The 19,908-nt window shown below is 39.2% G+C and overlaps 1 protein-coding gene across 4 annotated transcripts in view; it reads right to left on the bottom strand.

The window, feature by feature from the left end:
- The window catches only part of LOC102685194 (papilin), a 43,730-nt gene extending 30,020 nt beyond the window's left edge, over nucleotides 1-13,710 (bottom strand). For 3 of the 4 annotated variants that reach the window (XM_015350950.2, XM_015350949.2, XM_015350947.2), the window contains exons 1-3: nucleotides 13,474-13,572; nucleotides 6,442-6,503; nucleotides 2,290-2,399 (exon numbers count right to left, since the gene is read on the bottom strand). In XM_015350950.2, the coding sequence (XP_015206436.2) occupies nucleotides 2,290-2,399; nucleotides 6,442-6,498 (167 nt within the window). In that variant the 5' untranslated portion in view covers nucleotides 6,499-6,503; nucleotides 13,474-13,572. Of the gene's footprint in view, nucleotides 1-2,289; nucleotides 2,400-6,441; nucleotides 6,504-13,473; nucleotides 13,573-13,611 lie in introns of those variants that run through there. The other variant, XM_015350948.2, reaches the window with a different exon arrangement.
- Between the last annotated feature and the right edge of the window lie 6,198 nt (nucleotides 13,711-19,908).

The following is a 19,908-nucleotide window of genomic DNA, read 5'->3' on the forward strand; positions in this document are numbered from 1 at the left end:
ATAGGCAGCACTAGCAAATGTAAATAAAGACCAGAAACATTAGGGCACATTTAAGCAGAATGTACCATAAAATATATTTTGGCTGATTTGAACAGTATAGACAAAGAACTTCCCTGGGACAATGTCTCAGGCCAAAGAAATGTAGCATTAAATATCTTGAATGATCCTGAATGATTCACTAAATTTATATGAACCCTTGGACCTTTCAATATGAATCTCGTCCTTAATTCTTTGTGTGCACTCTGTCCATGGGGCACCATGGACACTGTCTCACTATGAGTCATCTCTAGTTTTCGGAGACTTTCTTTTTCTGTGTGCATCAACAGAAAAGTCAAGAATATTTCATATTCGATGCTGTGTACTGAAAAAGTTAATATAAAATTATATAAAACGGGATATCAAAAGAAGATTGTGACTATTCTTGTTTAAAGCACAGGAGTCTATTATTACTTAGAAAAATAATGTTTTTCATTCTCCAAGACCATGATACCTCAGGCATTCAGGTTAAGCCACAGCATATTATTCTGTAAAAGCATCTCTTTATTGCACAGACAACAATCACATTGAAAGAGAATTCCTATTCATCGTTGCAAAAGCCACACCTATTTACCTCTTTAGATGTTTTGTCTGAACAGGTGAAAGCCAGGAGAAAAGTAACACATTATATGCACAACCTAAAACCCATGTGTATATCAATGTACAGAATACCCGCCCATTTGTCTGATTTTGTTTTCTTAGTGAGATGAGTTATAAAGCCAATTGTCTGCTTTTACGTGTACTGCAGAATTCAATCTTATACTTAAACAAGTCCAAGTATACTTTGCAGCAGTAGTACATGGTATGCATCTGTCTGTATGGAATCTGCAACTACACACACAAATATTGTAATACACCAATAGTATATGTAATACATAAATAGGTAATTGATTACCTTCTGAGCTACACCACCAACAAAAAACAAAATAAACTGGGATCAAGTCCAGAGATTTAGATCTGACCTTTGACCTTAATGCAAACACTCATCAGGTGACTGTTGGGATAACCAGCCTTTCACCATGAGGTCTTATTTGAACTTGGCTTCTATTTCTGATGAATGACCACAAAGGTGCTTTCAGCAGGGCACAGTCTTGACAGCCAGACATTACATAGCACTAATGCCAGGAAGAGCAAGCAATGCAAAGATTTAGATGACTGAATCACTGTCACATACCTGCTAAGTTCTTGCTGCAGGGTTATGTGAAAACCGTTCTCTATAACATCATTGTGCAACTGCTACAGGCAGTTTAATAGAAGACCACCTAATTAGGGTATTCATTTAAATACTATTAATGAAGCCATCACTATCCCTAGAAATACTTTATCAGGACACTCTGCAATGAGACTAAGGTGCTGATGATACAACCTCCCAAAACAATCAATAACTTCTTTTTCTTCCCAAATGTGACAACTAAACACGTTTGTAGCATAATTACTGGAAAGGCACTATAAATAAAGGCAATATAGATTTACATCATATTCATCTTTTAATCCAAAATACAAATTGGATTAGTACACAACAAAAATGACAAATTTCACTTACTCCCAATTATTACTGTCCCAATACTCATGATTTTAACTGTATATATTGATGCCAATTTTTGCTGCTTTCAAAACACTTTTCAGAGTTAGTCATGGTAATATTTGTACACATTGGCAGACACAAAGTACAAAGTCAATGACTTACGAGGTTTTAAAACCCCAGGGGTGAACTTCAGTAACAACAGCTTTTAACTGTCTTACTTGTTCTGAAATGAATTAGAAGCACCAGACTTAAATGACTTAAGTGATGTGATTGAAATTTGATTTATTTTAGTCATACAGACAGGGTTATGAACTTTAACTATCTACTCCTGTTTTAATTGAAATATTTATAGATGTAGCAATTTTTTAGACTTTCTGAATAAGCGCTTAATTAAACTGATTTAAAAAGCTTGATGGCTTGTGCTGCAGGCAGTGCGCGTGTTCATTAATGTTTCACCTGATCTCCACATACACTCACCCTCAAAAAAGCGAATCAGTTCTAAATATTCAGGATACAAAATTGACCACTACTACTGCTAGTCCTCTAAGTTCGATTAATAAATTAATGGCTATATTCCACTGTAAAGGAAGTGCTAAAGATTGATTAGTATTTTCTTGTGGATTAATGGGCCCAGGGTGGGGAGGAGGTGTCTTAGGGAGTTGAAGTCCTGGGGACAGGATGAACGACCAGTTGGATTCAGTGCTGACGAAGCTGAGCTCCGTGCTCACCTCTGTGAGATACAGCGCCTGTACCGCACGGTGATGCCACCTCCACATGTCCGGCTGCACTCTCCCCAGTCCTCCCACTCATCCCAGTAGTCACTCTGTCGCCTTTCCCTCTGCAACACAAACAATAGCAACACTGTTAGAACATGGACTATCACCTGGGAGACAGTACAGCGAACCCCATAACACCGTCACACAGACACAGTACCCCAAACCCCATAACACTATCACACAGGCACAGTACCCCAAACCCCATAACACTATCACACAGGCACAGTACCCCAAACCCCATAACAACGTTACACAGGCAGGTACCCCAAACCCCATAACACTATTACACAGGCACAGTACCCCAAACCCCATAACACTATTACACAGGCACAGTACCCCAAACCCCATAACACTATCACACAGGCACAGTACCCCAAACCCCATAACACTATCACACAGGCACAGTACCCCAAACCCCATAACACTATCACACAGGCACAGTACCCCAAACCCCATAACACTATCACACAGGCACAGTACCCCAAACCCCATAACACTACCGCACAGACACAGTACCTCTACATTTAAAATACTTCCCATTAGGTTCTTTAATCTGTCTCTAACAGAACACGTCTAGATGAGCTGATAACTCTAGGTGCTAACTTTACTTCTGCAAATAGATCTGTATTCTATATTACTGTTCTACATGTGGTTCCTTCAATGATCCTATTCCTGTGTTTTTCAGCCAGAAAATTCTTAGACCTAGTTAATGGGCTTCTGTGAGACAGACTTTAGATATCATTAGCACAAGATTTAAGGGGGTTAAATTACATCAATTAAGGCCTAACTGAACGGTTTAATTTTTTTCAGTTTAGCTCTTAATGACTTAATTCACCCTATAACCTGACCAATTTAACAGCTTATCTCAGCAGGGTGGGATACCTCTGACTTAACCTTTTCACAACAAAATCACACAAGATCAGCTTTCACTCCGCTATTTCATTCTGCTAAAGTGGACACTTTAATAGCAGTTCTTCTAAAATGATGCTGGTTAGCATTCCTACATGGGGTGTAAACTCTGACAACAGTGTTTTTGTAGCAATTTAGTAAAACCTTTTCTGGATTGCAGGTAAAATCATTCTTTTATGCCCTCCCATTTTTGGAATTACCTACTGTACATCAATTCACATTACTGACAGTATGACCTTTGACCTTTAACCACTGCAGGAGAGTTTCAAAAACGCACAAATGCCAGACGTCAGGCTCCTTCTTCAGCAAGGCAAGACCCCCAGCTTCAGCACTGGTATTTTGCGACATAAGGAAGACAGATGCACTGATAACATTGCAAGGTCAAAGGTGCTCAGTAAACCACAGAGGCCACAAGCAGAGGAAACCCTAGCCAACTCTTAGTATGCTGTCCCCAAGGAAAATCTAAAAGGAATTTCCAGATTTTCTTGAAGCAAAAACTTTAGTTTTAGTATATAAATGAACTGTAATACGAATTATTTAGGGCTTTTTCCTATGCTATTCAATCATTACTTTTTAAATTTTACCGTTTATCTAAAATACCTGCACAGGATTATATTTGTCATTAATTGCTCAGTTTCAAGAGCTTTTAGGAATTAGTTTCTTCACAGTTCTCATCAATACATTCTTCCCATAGAGTTCTTATGGCTGTATCATGTAGCATAAGAAAAGCTGAGATTCCCGAGTTATCAATGTCTTGAGAGCTATCAAGATAATTAAATTGTCCTCATTGAATGCACAATTCATCTTGTGCCAGGGTTTGTGGTGTTTACTTGTAGAGTAACTTAAAAAATTATAACCACTAGTTTCAAGATTTAAAATACCTTCCCCTCTCAGCTCATTTTTTAAAGCAAGCTAAAATATCACCAACTGATGTTTAGTTAATTCGAAACATTTCTGGGCGTGAAATAAACTGCTTTCACAGAATCAAACCGAAACAAGACAAAGTCAAAATGAAAAGATGATGCAAATCGTGAAACCTCTACTGTGGTGAATCTAATAGGAATGTTTGCCCAAGAAGGGGCTTTCCACCCTCCATCAAAACCACTGGCTCTCATCTGGATCACTTCCTGCTCCATTTCCCACAAGACAGTCTCTTAGTCTGTAATTTCCCAGCCCATAACCTGCCCTGTGTTTACAGGAAACACAAGGTTCAGTTCCCAAAAATTTCACTCTCTAGGGACGCAAATTCCCACAGCACAGGAATCAAACCACCCGGGGCTACAGAGCTCTGGGACAGACACGACAATGCAGCCTTTTCCTTCAACAATGCTCACACTATACCATCTCTACTCCCAACGCAACAACAGTTCTCATTGAAATCTGACAGCAGCTACAAACATGACATTCTTCTCTTTGATATCCACAATTACTTTTCACAATTTTACACTCAAAACCAAACTTATCATTTTAGGGAAATTACTCTGCTCCAACATGAAAAGGCTTCTTGACAATATTTCTGCATATTCAGATATTTAACAAAGATTGTGACCAGAACTCAATATACAGTTACTACTACTACTAACAGCTACCTACTAAAATGTTAATGTGTCAGATATGGAGAATTGTTTTTCTCCAGAAGACACCATAGTATTTTCCTATACATGCTCTACATTCGGCCCTTCAATAAGAACATAAGAAGGGCTTCCTCTCATCTTTAATGTTCTATATACTGTATATTCTATACCAGCCCAAGAACCCCAGCCTCACTCCCCCAAAGGGGCAGGTACAGTGACCCTTGCACTAAATTCCCATGCACAGACCATTTCTTCCACAAGTATATCTAGAGCGCCAATTAATCTAAATGTAATTATTACTAGCATATCTACTATGAAGGTCCCTTCTCTAGGGGCACATTCATATGTAGTGTTTTAAATTAGTTCCAATTGAGCTGTAATATTACAAGGCTGCATGATTTCATAAAACTTTTCAGCTGTGTAAAAAACAGAAAATCTTTCTTACGATGCAAGTGATTATAATTTAGTTAGCATTAGAACCATTTTCAAGGTTCCTGCATAATGTGAAATTAAATGTCATTAGTCATGCAATATGAGCTGAAAGCTATACCTAACCCTAAACAGGGTTTTTTTATATAGGATTTTTTTCCAGGCTAAAGGTTTCACAATATTCTGCGTAACAACTACTATATTTGTTTGATTACATTTTGAATTCATCTGGTTGCACTTACTCCTCTTAAATTAAGCAATTTCTTTTTTTGTGTTTATGTTAAAAATGAAACAAATACAATATGAAGAAATTACTGTTGATGGGAAAAATACAACATTGCAAATACAGTTTAGTCTTAAAAAGTGAATGAATGATCATGTAAACATTAAAACCCCTTTTAAGTACTTGTGAATAATGTGAAATAAATGTTATTAGCTGTGCAATGTAAGTGGAAAGCTAATCCTAGCCTTACATGGTGGCTTATTAAGATAAGATTTTTTTCCAGGTTAGAAGTTCCACAATAATCAAGTTAATTATTACTAAAGAAGATTACATTTTGTGTTTGTGTTTCTTAATTAAATATATTTAACGTCTAGACTGTGTTTATGTTAAAATTTAAAGTTCTGTCAAGCAGAAATTGCTTCAGGTGGACACAGTGAAAGACAATAGTTATGTATTTTGATTTGGCCAGATCTAAAAACACAATGGACATTAAACAATAGAAAACTTTCACTAGGGACAACAACAGCCAATATTTGAATGGGAATGTTTGAAATACTGGGTGGGGGGAACGATGCTTGAGATGAATGTGAAGAGAGGTGTTTGAGTTCGGTATATATGGCTAATTTTGTAATGACCCTGCAGCTGTATGCGATTCACATGTTGTTGTTATTCCTTCCAAACTTCAATTAATAACTTCCATTTAGTGCTGAATGAGGGGATGAACATGCAAGTAAGTGGCATTTGCCACAGCCACAGTTTCAGAAAACTCAATCAAGAGCAAGAGGACAGAAATCGTTTTCCGCCTTTCTCAAGTCTCACAATGATGACCTGCCCTCCGAGCAGGTGCTGAAAGGGTTTGCCTCCACCAAAGGGGGCGGGGGGTCATGTTATTAATCTGCTGGGTATAGTGACAAAAAAGACCAGTCCCACATGAACACAAAACCCGCCTGGAAAAAGTCCAACACTTACACAGAGCGCTGGTGTGAGGATCAGGTGCAGGACAGCCAGGAGCAGCAGCGCCAACATCTCCTCTGAAACACAGGACAAGCGGCTGAAATAACAGTTCGCAGGCCAACAGAAAATCATCACATCCTTGCACGGGCCAGCAATGAATCTGCTTGACTTCAGACCCATCACAGACCACGGAGTTACAAGTACAACTACAAGCAGGTGGAAATATTAGAATGTAGCCTTTTTTGCACTAAACAAAAATAAACTGTCATCAAACTTTACATCTGGTTTACTATTACAATTGATGGGTCATGCTAAGTGGGAAAAAAATGCCCAAGCAGAGCTTTTCTAGTTCAGACAAAATGACAAATGATGCAAGCTGTAAACTAACCACAGTAATTCTCTTAAACAGTGTGCCAAGTGAATGGGACCACTATGGACCACTGGCAGTGTGGTTCATTGACCCACTACAGAAGCTGAAGGATTCTAGACTTTAGGATTAATGGACTCCTCTGTCAAACTGAGAGGAGCTGTGAAATTATACTTGTGAAGGTAATAATAGCCCATCTCAAATATCACTGAATCACAGTATAATGAACAATCAAATGTATTTCATTGGAAATGTGCCGTGCAACCTGTAACCCAGCAAAAAGTCACACAATCAAATGTAAAACTAAATTTAAAAAATCTGTTTTTTTACATACAAAGGAAGCCATGAGCTTGTGGAAATTTCTTCAGCTGAATGTTTTCTAAACAATAATACCCATAAGACTGATGAGAACTCTATAAAACTTTCAAGGCAGTGTAGCTTTTTTACTTACAATCCTTATACTCAAATACATAATTTGACAGCAAAGGATAATTTCAGACTTGCAAGTTTGGTTTAATTGTCTGATATAATGACATTCTTGTCCTTGTTTCTATGAGGGAGATAAGATAGGTTGACATGTATGTAGTCTGGTGGTGGAGTATGTAGACTGAAAAACAGAAAGAAGAAAAACAGCAAGAAGATCAGACACCTAGGAAAGGCTCCACACACATAGTCGAAATGTAGTGTTTTTTATCACTCTTCAATGTGGAAAAAACCTCCACTTTTTTTCCGTAGCTACAAGTTGAAGCAGCTTCACCTCAAAACTTGTGCAGTGAAACCCACTGCAGCTTTAAACATGTTGTTCCAAAACATTTTAATTGTACCCAATTGGGCATCACCAATTATGTCTCGGCCCACCCACCTTATCAAACCATTTATCGTCTAATAGACAGCAAGCGCCGCCGGGACTTATAGATGTGTTAGTGCTGGATGGAGGAGGGGCGACACAGTGGTGTAGGGGTTAGTATTTCTGCCTTGCAGTGCTTGGGCCCTGGGTTCAGTTCTTGAGGTGCTATCTGAATCAGGTTTGTATGTGCTTTCCATGTTTGAGTGAGTTTCCTCCCCCAGTCCGAAGACATGCTGGGAGGTTAACTGGCTTCTAGGAAAACTGGCCCTAGTGTGAGTGTGTGCCTGTTTGTGTCAGCATGTGCCCTGCAATGGACTGGCGTTCTATCCAGGGTGTATCCCACCTTGCTCTCTGGCCCCCCGGCAACCCTGTATTGAATAAAGAGTTTAGAAAATGGATGGTCCACAGAGAAACTACTGGTTTGTGATCCTGCCGCCATGTCATGATTGATTTGGACACTTACGATAGCCATCATGTACTTTGAAAGCCAGTTACAGCTGTTAATTCCATGGGCACTAGCTGTATGAACTCATTGTTAATTTAGAGCCTCTTAACAGGAATTACAGTGCTTTACAATGGCAGTACCCCATCTTAAAGGGCAGTCAGCTGAACTTGTTTCACATTTTTTCTACATACATCTTGCCTGAAGCTTGCAGGAAGTCCAGATCTTTGAAATTGCAAATGTAAGTGTGAGACTCACCTAGAATCTCTTAAATACTTCTAAGATGAGTTAATGTTCAATAAAGTTCCAGATTACTTCTCAGTATAGTTTAATAAACCTATAATAAATATTTTAAATTCATCAAACATCAAAAGTATTAAAAAAACACCATTAAGAACCCATTACATATACTGTACATCTTATACAGTAGCAGGATTAGGCAACACACACTTATTAAGATAATATCTGGTATACAAGATCTAGCATATTCATTCAGTTAATTGTTAACTTTTTCACTTCTAATACTAATAATACTAATAATAATACTAATAATGAAAAGGATTCTCAAATTTCAGATATTTCATTTGCTTTAAAGCAAGGGAATCAAGCTCTCAATCCCAGGAATCTGATCAATCCAAGTAAGATACCTGAAAAATTAAGATCTCCCCATTTATAGATAGATAGATAATACTTTATTAATCCCGTAGGGAAGTTAATTTGCCTTGTATTTTACATTACTGTTTGACAGTTATTCTCTGTCACATTGGGCAAAATGTAGAGATTAGCATCATAGAATTATACTGTAAATTTACAAATTCTTTTGATTTGGCAGTTTTACCACAATAATTATTTTTATAAACCTTTTGGCCACTGCTTTACACCAACCAAAAGAACACCAAGACATTCCAGAATGGGGAAAGAGCCTTTGTCTCTTTGAAATGTAACCCAAGCTTTTGTTCCCCAAGAGCACACATGGAGACTGCAGTAAAGGCCTGGGATGTAGATGCTAAATTACTTTCAAAACATCGTGCAATTAAACAATACTAAAGCCAAGGAGAGCACTGATCAACATCTTGCCAGAATGCAAAAAGTATAAAAAGTGTTTTAACATACTGTAGAAACCACAGGTAGAACGCAGATGCACAACTGAGATTGCTTACAATTGTGGGTCGACATATCAGAACAGGTAACAGCTTAAAAACTGCTGTTTTTGGCATTGTGGTTGCTGGTTTAAAAAAATGTCTCAATCGAAAACAAAAGAAAAAGATCGGGGTGAGAGAGTGATTGCTGGGCAGGAAGGACAAGGGTTGTTTGGAAAGAGGATTAAGAGGACCAGGATTACAAAATGAGCGCAAATAAAAATCCTTGTAAGAATGGATTAACATCTTTTTAATGGCCTTTTGGGAAAAGTTAAAATGGTCATTTCAAATATCAGGGAGAGGTTTAAATGTAATGTTATACAAATATTCTGAACATGGTAAGAAAAATGAATACATACAGTACAGTACCATATTTATTGTAAATGTTCAAATGAAAAACGTTTTTGCTTACTAATGTTATTGGAAGTTGTGCAACAGCATTTACAGATTCTGCCTGCTACATGACTTTACCTTTAACTTTGGTTGGAACTGATTGAATAATGCTATGGTATAAAGTTGCTTCTATCAAAATGAATCTTCCAACAAAATTCCAGCATCAAAGTGACATGAAAGCTACTTTTTCAAGCTACATTCTACATTTTTTGGCAGACTAGTTTCCCTCGGGCTTAAGAGTGTTCACCCACTAAAAAACTCAAGTTCAATTTAAAAAAAAAGATTTCTAGGAAATAGACCTGAGAAACAGCTTTAAGAAAACCACTCACAAAATACTGTACATAATACGCTTTCTAGGTCTCTGCTCCTCTGTGTTTAAAGGCAAAGGGTTAAAAGTGCAATTCATGCATTTTACAGTAAGCACTACATGTTGAGGACCAATACCTCATACCACAAATTGTAAAATCTAAGTACAACGATTCTTAGGTTCTTAAAATAGTTTTCTGGATGTGGGAATCAAAGAAGAATGGGAAGACTGATGTCTGAAATCACTACAAGCCTTGGATGACTCACTCACGGAGGCACAGGTTATGAAACTTGAGCTGGAAACAGTGCGGATTCAAGGGTGGTGCAAAACTTTGTGATCATCTTGATCATCGTTCTTATAATTCACACACAGTCGTGCAGTAGAAGTCCCTCAAGATAACTCTGGACACTGAATGAAAACTGCACTATGTGATCACAGATTTCAAGCCTAGAGCAACTGGAGGGAAGATCAAACGCTTTTTAGCAGCTTCCCCAAACTGTCACTGTTGTCCTTCACGAATGTGATCCATGGCATTATTCTAGAAGAAACATGCCCAATGTGCTGCCCTGCACATCTTTCCTTACTTATTCATTCTCCTTCCTACACTGTGGCCTGGATAAGAGCATCAAACTAATCCATATGAACTTTAGTCTGCCTCTGGTGTCACGCAGCATGCGCCAGTTACAACATGACTCATCATAAGCTTCTGAAAGTTATTTCAATCAGTTACCATGTGGTTTTTATTAAGTGTTTTTTTAAATAATGACAAAAACCATCCCCCTGTGGAGAAGGCAAATCAAAACTAGCTACTTCTTTCTTCCCCACACTTTTACCATTCCTTAACATATAATTTGCACTGTAACCAAACTATAATAATTTTACAGTTCAGGCAGTGCGAAAGCATCTTTACATTGTAAACAATGATTACTGTATATACCTGCGTTAATGACTTGCCATTCTCTGCATGCTAGAAATGTCTAAAATGTACACTGCATTCTAAATAGAAGCCACTGAAGCTGATAGTTAGAAAAAAGAGTACTGCAATAATAAGCAAAGTAGGTTACAAGACAATGTGGAATTAAAAATATATGACAAAAATAGAAAACATGCTGAATATTTCATAGATTTTCACAACACAAGATGTCAAAAACATGGTCTGACAAAGGCTGTGTTTTTTATGCAATTGCCACAGACAAACCTCTGTCGGTACTGAGTAATTGTAGCAGAATTAACTGAGGATTTAGAGGAGATGTGCTGGATTATAACTAATAAATCGCTGGGGCATGATGCTACTCCCTTCATACTTAAGGTAATCCATCCACCCATTTTCGAAACTACTTTTTCAAGTACAGAGTTGCAGGGCACCCTGGAGACTAACATTAGGATAGGATACATCCTGGATGGGACACAAGTCAATCCCAGGGCACAAACAATCATATGCACACTCACGTCAGGGCCAATTTTCCCAGAAGCCAATTCACCTACCGGTATGTCTTTGGCCTGTGGGAGTAAACCAAAGCACATGGAGAAAACCTACACAAACCCTAGGAGAACATACAAACTCCACACGGATAGCACCTACCCTGGCTCCGTACTTATGGAAACAAGGGATGTAAATCAAAGACCTTTATTAAACTAAGATATTTCAGCTCTCACTAACGATATGAGTAGTACCCTGAAATTGGGGAATAAACCATTTAGGGAACAGAGATTTAAGAAAAGTGGAGTTCTTGTTAAAGTTACTAGAATTCTTTTAACAAGTGAAGAGGAAGTTGATAATACTAACCTATGTGATATGGAATTTTCAGAGCATTTTAGAAGGTCCCATATAAAATGTTAACTTATATATCAGACTAAAATCTAAAAATATTAAATTAATTACACCTAATTTATTTAATGCAGTCTTACGCATAACCAGTACAAACCGTTAAATAAATAGGAAACAGGTAGTTAACCTCTAATCACGCAGCTGTAAGCAGAGGTAACAACTGTAGGTATGGTGCTTTACCGATCTATATTACATTCTGATACAGTTAGAAAACTTGTCAAATATAGAAATGATACAAGATAGTAGGAGAGGTAAATAGCAAGAACTCCAGCAAGGCCTTCTCAGAAAGATTCAGATGAAACCATGGGCCGATACTTGGCAAATGAAATCAAATGTTGACAAGTGACCAGGAAGCAGAAACAGATTATACTGTACGCATGGGTGATTCTGGGCTACAGGACATTTTTTAGTTTAACAGTTTTTATACAGATTCCTCACTATGCCTTCATTAAGACATTTTTGGGAAGTAGTAGAAAATACAAACCAAAATGCTTGGGTAGAAAAATTCCATAAAGCGTGTAATTACCAATGCTTTAATAAGACCTTGTGTACTGTTAGGAATACAGTATGGTTTTCAGTTTTGATCACCATAATACCAAAAGGATATTATATCCTAAGAAAAACAAAAAGGTGCAACAAAATTAATTTGGATTTCAGGTAGCTGGTGCATATTGACAGGTTAAAGGAACTAAATATCTTCAGTTTAGAAGACATCTATCAAATCTTAAGAAGTATAGACAGGGTCAGCTTAGAAGACTACTTCAGACCCCGCAGCGAAACCAGGACACAATACCATGACTGGAAAATGAAAGCAAATTCTTTAAGGAAGAAGAACAGGAAACACTTCCATCACTCAAAGAGTTACCATGGTTTAGAACAGACTTCTCAGCCCGATAGTAGAGGTCCAAAGATCCACTGGATTACTAAAGTACCATACAGCATAGCTATAAACTTTTTTTTGTGGATTATTTTTAAATTAATTATGACACAAGCCCTGGCATCGATCACTGTAGGAATTCAGTTCAAATGTTCAACTATTCAATTCCCCCTGAAGACTATTTTGTATTGAAGAATATTTACTCATGTGTCAAGAAAGCAGTTTCCTAAATGAAATATTTGTATGTCGTCAACAAACAAGCTATTGGAGGTTGTTCTGTATATTGTACTTTGTATTGAATGAAACATAACCCATTACCAAGCATGGCACAATGTTGCAAAACGGTTAATATTTGGAGTGGCACTCCATTTCAAGCACGGCTTGCGCAGTCAGGTCCGCAGTACTTAAGCGTAACTTTACATTGAAATAAAATATTTAAACAAGCCCATAACAAACATGTGGGGCCCCAGCATTTATTCAAAAAGTTTAATAATGCTGTTTTCATTTTAAAACCACAGTTGTACCTTATTAATTAATCGTTATTAATTTCATAACGAAATGTCAGGGTGAAATATACGAAAATAAAACTGCACTAGCGCGTTTGGTATATGAACTACCGTTGCACGCTGCTTTCTTAAGCATGGTACTGATTTTCATGGTACTTTAACCATTGAACTACTTTACGTTATCAAGATTACTTGTTTTCGCCACGAACGCGTTAACAATAAAAGAATTAGGACATGTGTTTTTATTTGTTAGATTCATTTTATAGTTACGGTGTATTTCTTTGCATCCTAATGCCTTTTGTTTTCAAAGCTAGTACCGTGAAAAGAGACAGTTAACTTACCGATTTAGCTGTTCTCCTTGCGAGCTCTCAGAGCACCTGGAGAGTTTCGCACAGCAACACATAGGTCCTAGTAAGTCACTCATATATTATGCTAATTCATACCTCTGAACTTCAGTGCAAGAAAAAGAGTCAAGTTACCTTTAACTCCTTCAGCTGGGCATTTCCTTTTGGCAAGCCGATAACATTCCCGCAAGGCTTTTTTTTCTTTTGTGAGAAAGATGATGCGGGAAAAGATGTGCTTTGAATTACAGAGTGCTGAGTTCGAGTAAATACAATACGTCACACAAAAGACTTTAAAAGCCCTGCACGCCCACTCCGAGGCTCTGTAGTGACGGATGAAGTGTTTTTACAGTAAAACTGTCGAAGAGTTCGTCAATCCATTCATTTGGTTGACAGGGCCATATTAGTTAAGGAAAAGAACATAACCCTGCATATATTTCCCGAATAAAATTAGAAATTATACTATTCTTTGAAAAAAAAAACTTGTAAATTTTGCCGAAGATTACTTCATCTGGTAGTTTGGGGAATTATTATTTGTTCGCATTGTAATTGTATATGCCATTGATCATAAATGTCCTCTTTAATTGTGAATGTTGGTACATCTGTTAGATCATGTTTATGAATTATCAGTTTATTCATATACAGTACATCCACACACCATTGTCAGGAGTCCCTGGTGTTGTGGACCTGCTGAATGTAAAACCTACAGAAAAAGATTACTTTACAGGAGTCTATCTTTGTATTTCACCGCATGTCACGAGTGACGATAAACGGCACACCACATCCTGTTTGGTAAGCTGATGAAGATCAGGGACCAGACCCAGAGAGGAGCCGTTTTGTATGAGCAGCCAGTTAAACCAACCAATACGTCTTTATGAAGTTAGGAGCACCTGAAAGAGACTTAAGCACTTATGTGGAGGGCATACAGACTCCCCACAGACAGATACAGTCATCAAACCCACATTCCTAGAGCTGTGAGGCAGCACTGCCAATCACTATGGTGTTCAGTCTTACATTGCATTTAAGGATAAACATTAAATGCAAAGCTGTTGGAGCTGTGCATTTGGAGGTGTCTACTTGTTAAGTGATTGGTTGCCAGTTTTAACAACATTTATTCATTCACACCTGGTGGAGATGGATGCTGTTGTAATACAGAGCAGATTTAAGGTTCCTTTTAATAAACACATAATATAAGGAGACCTGAACTGGGGCTGCTACAGGGTCAAATACCCTGGATGGATCATGGATCATGACCATATGTATGGTTGTGTGGGGATATTTTAGTATTATTAACAAAGGCCAATGCATGGTAACTGAGAGATGTAAGAGATGCATGCATTCCTCCTGGCACATTTTCAGAGGGTACGATCTACACATGCCAGTATAACCATTTTTTAAACTTAAACATCAATAGACAAAAACACCCGCACGGATCATCACTAAAAAAAACCAACATTTGAGAATTACAGTATTTGAATAAATGCTACAAACATGTTCACAAACATGAATCCGGAGCTTGTAAAATGCCCCTTAAAGGAAAAGTTTTGCCACCTTCTCTTGCCCAGTCTTTCGGTACCTGGCTGTATTCTTCCTTGCCCGTAACATAAACTGGAGTGTCTGCAGCTCCTCTGTGGCTCTGGGGTAGCTGGGACAGCAGCACTACAGCATTGTGGGTACTGGCCCAAGGACAGCACAGGCACAGATTCACTGCAGGTCTGGACTTCAAAGATAAGAGTTTAATTTTTCTCAACTACATTCTATACTGAGCATAGCAACACAATCAGACAACTTCTAGAACTCAGAGACTCTCTGCTAGGGAGGAATGTTAGGTATAATTTATAGCAGTCATGCACAGCAATCTGTTATTGACTAATTATTAATGGTTACAAAATGATGGCTGCAATCAATGCCACTCTGTTTTGCCCTCCCAGGCTCAGATAAAAGGAAAACAAAACTGAAATCAAGATATGAAAATGCAGAATTAAAAACTATATTATCGCAGCTAGTCTCGGCCCTTCAATAAAACCTGAAATAAAAAAGACAGAATCGCGAACGTATCGCCAGGACGCAATTAACTGCCAGCAGGGTAGTCACTGTGCTCAGCAGAAAGTGGCCAGGGGAAAGTAGTCATGTTGCTGCCTCTCTCATTTGTCTAGACTTTCAGAGATGTATTTAGCACACTTATCAGCCTTGTGTAATAGTTGTTTATGGACTGATCCCTCTGGGGGAATAAAGGGAAAGGTTCTTGAACTTGGAGGGGAACTGCAAACTGGGCTGCTGTGCTTCAAACACATCTGCACGTCTTCTTTCAGCAGGATACAACTTGGTAAGCAAAGTCAAATGCCGAGCTTACTAAAGCACAAACACAGCTAAGGGAACTCAAGGTTTAGAAAACGGCCAAGGACACCAAAACAACACACTGTTCAGACATTTTGCAACAGAGCAGTTTTTACACAGAGGAAAAGTACTGAATGTTTTGTTCAATTGTTAAATCCAATGGGATGCACCTTTTCCCCATCTTTGACATATGATTAATTACACACACAGTCCAGAAATCACAGACTCAGGAAGGGGCTGAACACTGTGGTCAGGTTGCCCTTGACGTGCCACGCTGAGCTGCTGGATGCCTGTCACTCTCATTGTCTTTAAAAGCCCTGCTCCTCCTCCAGTGGAAACACCATACAGCACTCCTGCAAACACCCCACTCCACCCTCTCCCCCCACACACAAACACCCCACTGCACACCACACATAAACACCCATCTCCACCCTGTCACCCCCACACACTCACCACTTCACCCCACAAACAAACACCCCACACCAACCTGTTAATTTATTAAAGGGTAACACTTTTAATGGTCTCTACTGTGGTAGAACCATAATAATGTAATGAAAGCTTTTAGCACCTTCGTCCCTTAAAGAAAGCACATTTTGATGATTACGTAATAAAAAGCTATTCTTGCCAGCCAGATTAACATCTTAGTCTCCACCCTTATTGGCTCAAAGTTTACGTCTTTTATTGTAGCAGCTCAGGATCTCAAGTTCCTGGCCCAGCAACGTCATTCAAACATGCCTTTTGTTTGGACAAATTCTTTTGATTAAATTCATGAGCTCATCTTTCCTTTTTCCGTTTTACAGGCCATTACATAATTATGAAGAGGTCTTTAAAAAAAGTTACAATAAAGCTAATAATTAAAGAAGTTAATTATTCTGTATTATTTTGATCTCCTGTGCATATATAACCAAGCCCTAAAAACAATTTTACTCTTTACTATTTGACTCTTTTCAAGTGGGATTTTAATATTGCATTTCTTGGCCTTCCTAGCTGGAAAGAAACTTTAATTCATGTTGCACCACGTTTCCCAAATATGTTTGGCTTTAATTACAAACAACAGAAGTAATGAAAAAGGGTGGGTTTTTGTTTTGCCTTTCCTGGTGTCATGCGTACTGAATTTGGCCCATATTCTTAAAGCAGCAGTTTCATTTGTTTAACGACAGCTGTGTTTACAGAGCTAGTAACATATTCCAGGGTGTTTTCCTTCTCTTTATTCCAGCAGCACAGACACAATAGTGTGGATCCCTTTCTGGACTGCTGGAACAGAATGAAGTCAGTTGGGAGTGAGGAGAGTTGCGTTACGGCGCCTCCAGCTATACTGTATTCTCAAGTTATTGCTTTAGCATCTAGTTTCACTACACTGGCAAATGTTTATAGCCTCAGGATTTTGCTGTGGAGCAAAATGGGCAACGTGCCATCCAGTATTTGTGTGCAAAAGCCCCAGACTGAATACATGTGCTCATGTGCTGTAACTCTGATGTCCCCATCTCTGAACTCTGGAGCTCTGAACTACATTAGATCTGAATTCATACTCCAATATATACATATATTGGATGAAAGAAACCTCATCCCCCCAGAAAACACAACTCTTAATTAACAGATTTTTCAGTTTTTTACTTCCTGCTGTCTGAACTGTTGGTATCTGGCATTCATGTAGGATACAGAGAGAGTAGTCGAATCCAAATCATATTCTCTTTCAATCTCAGTCCTGAGCAGGCAGTCTCACTGTTTTTTCTTAAAGCAGCTTCTTCAAGGCGATGGTATTCAGGATGGTCAGTCAGGCCGAGTGGTCGTGGAAGATAGTAGACTATGGATTTTTCCCAGCATTTGAAAGCTTAAACACTCATCATGGAGTAATTAACAGTCCATTGTCCCTAGTTTAGTTTCCCCCGACACATCCACACTCTAGAGCCAGAAGGACTATCCACATTGCTCAATGAAATTATCAAGGATGACTTTGCCCTTATGATATGTGCAATATTTATGTTGAAGTGTCTGCAGATAGATTATACAGTCCAAACCCTGTTTCAATCCTTCTCTTGGGTGAGCTGCATGTCCTGTCTTTTGGGAGAAGCTAACCTGGATCCTTCCTGTTTTTCACAATGTTTCACAACCTCCCATGCCAAGCAGTGTGTATCTTGTAGGTTCCCTATGGATAAATGAGGGATTTTCTGTGACTTTGATTATTAAAGTGTCACCTGTCCTGCCAGTTTTAATTGAATCCAACTGTTTGCAGACACAAGAGACCCTTTGCCTACATTATCATATTTTGTGTTCTTGGCTTGCAGTCTGGTACACACGCCAGCCATGTAGTTCCCAAAAGAAACACTTTGAAATGTCCTGGTTATTGAAGTAATGTCGCTTGCTGTTTTCAATAAGTAGTTTCATTTGACTAAAGCACAGCGAATTTTTTTTTCTCTTCAGAACATCACATTAATATTATTTCTCTTTTTATAAGCCAACACATGAGCACAAATCACCCAACAGTCTATACTAGTTTCAGCCAAGCTCTGCTGTCTTTACCCACCACTCAGCCCCACTCAATGCTTCTCTAGCTCTGAACCTCACTGCTCTTCCTGCTAAGACTTTACCTAGCCATAAAATAAAACTCAGTGAATATATCATAAAACACAACACAGACAGACATGTCACAATGGTGCTAAAGTGTTAATGCAGCCATGTTTGTGCCCTGTAAACCTTGTCTCCCTTGTCTCCGTTATCTCCTCTGTTGGCTGTTGTATGCGCAGGTTTTCCCAGCTTGGCCTCCCTTGTCCTCTCAGAGCTGCCGGTTGAGTTTCTGGGCCTGTCTCTCCTTGGCCTCGAAGGCGAACTTGGTGTCCTGAAGCTGGACGATGGTCTCCTTGGCCTCCCTCATCTCCTGGCTCAGCTGGCTGTACTTGTGGGCCAGCTCCTTGTTCTCCCTCCGCAGCTCCAGCACCACCTGGTTCAGCTCCTCGCTCTGCTTGCTGCAGCGCGTCTTCAGCTGCTCCACCTCCGACAGCATCACCTCCATGCTCTTCACCAGCGCTTCCAGTTTCTCCTTCGACATCCTGCCTCGGGGGGTTTTCCGAGTGCCGGTTTTCTGCGTCGCTACTGAGCAACCTGGAGCCAAAGCCTGAGTTGCCTTTCTGTTTAACAGCTAAAGCTGTGCTCACATAACTCCCCCTAAGCCTTCCACAGCACGAGCTCCTTATCCCACTGCTCTAATCCACTTTAGGATGCTATATCAGGAGTTGCCCACTCAGATAAATCGAGGCACCTCAGATCACAGAGGTTGAGTGAAATACGTACTACCTGCCTATCTCTTGCCGCTTGAGCTGCAATTTCGATAGATGATGTAATTTGCTTCCCCTTCAGAAAAGAACTTAAACTTGAACTTTACAGCCATATGTCACCACTACATGTACTGGTTTAATGGAATTTTTACTTACAGAAAGTCTGTCGATTATTAAAAAAAGTGTAAACAATGACTGCAGATGAGCAATAAATAAAATTACAATGAGGTAGATGGTGTAGCTGTGGTCCAAGGGGCATGGTCAAATGTGTTCACCAATCGCACTGCTTGTGGGTAGAAGCTATTGAAGAATCTGGTGGTAAGTGTCCATATGCTCTTGTATCTCTTGCCTGAGGGCAGTGGGGTGAAGAGCTCATGCCCGGGGTGGTGACTGTCCTCTGTGCTGGCCAGAATTCTACCACTGCAGCGGTCCTCATAGAGCTGTTTAATCTGTGAGACCATGGCCAATGATCTTCTGGGCCACATCCACCGTTCTCTGCAGTGCCTTTCTCTCTCAAGAACAGGTGTTGCTGTACCCCACAGTGACCCCGTTGGTGAGGACAAGCATGTCAGTTGGAAGTTGGAAGTTTCATTTCACACCTCTCTGCACCCATTCTGACTTCACACCTCTTGATTGGCCTCTCTTTCTGTCCCCTGCTCCCGCCTCTCACTCCTCCTCCCTCTCAACCTTTGTTCTCCCGCTACTTTACCTTTGCCTACTGCCCTGTCTCTCTCACACCTGAAGAAGGCTCCACGGCCGAAACGTTGTGTTCTCTTTCTTCTTTTTTTCAGCATGGAATAAACCTATTACTTGTTCATCTAAATGT

Source organism: Lepisosteus oculatus, chromosome 8, assembly GCF_040954835.1.
Source record: "Lepisosteus oculatus isolate fLepOcu1 chromosome 8, fLepOcu1.hap2, whole genome shotgun sequence".
NCBI classification, from domain to species: domain Eukaryota; kingdom Metazoa; phylum Chordata; class Actinopteri; order Semionotiformes; family Lepisosteidae; genus Lepisosteus; species Lepisosteus oculatus.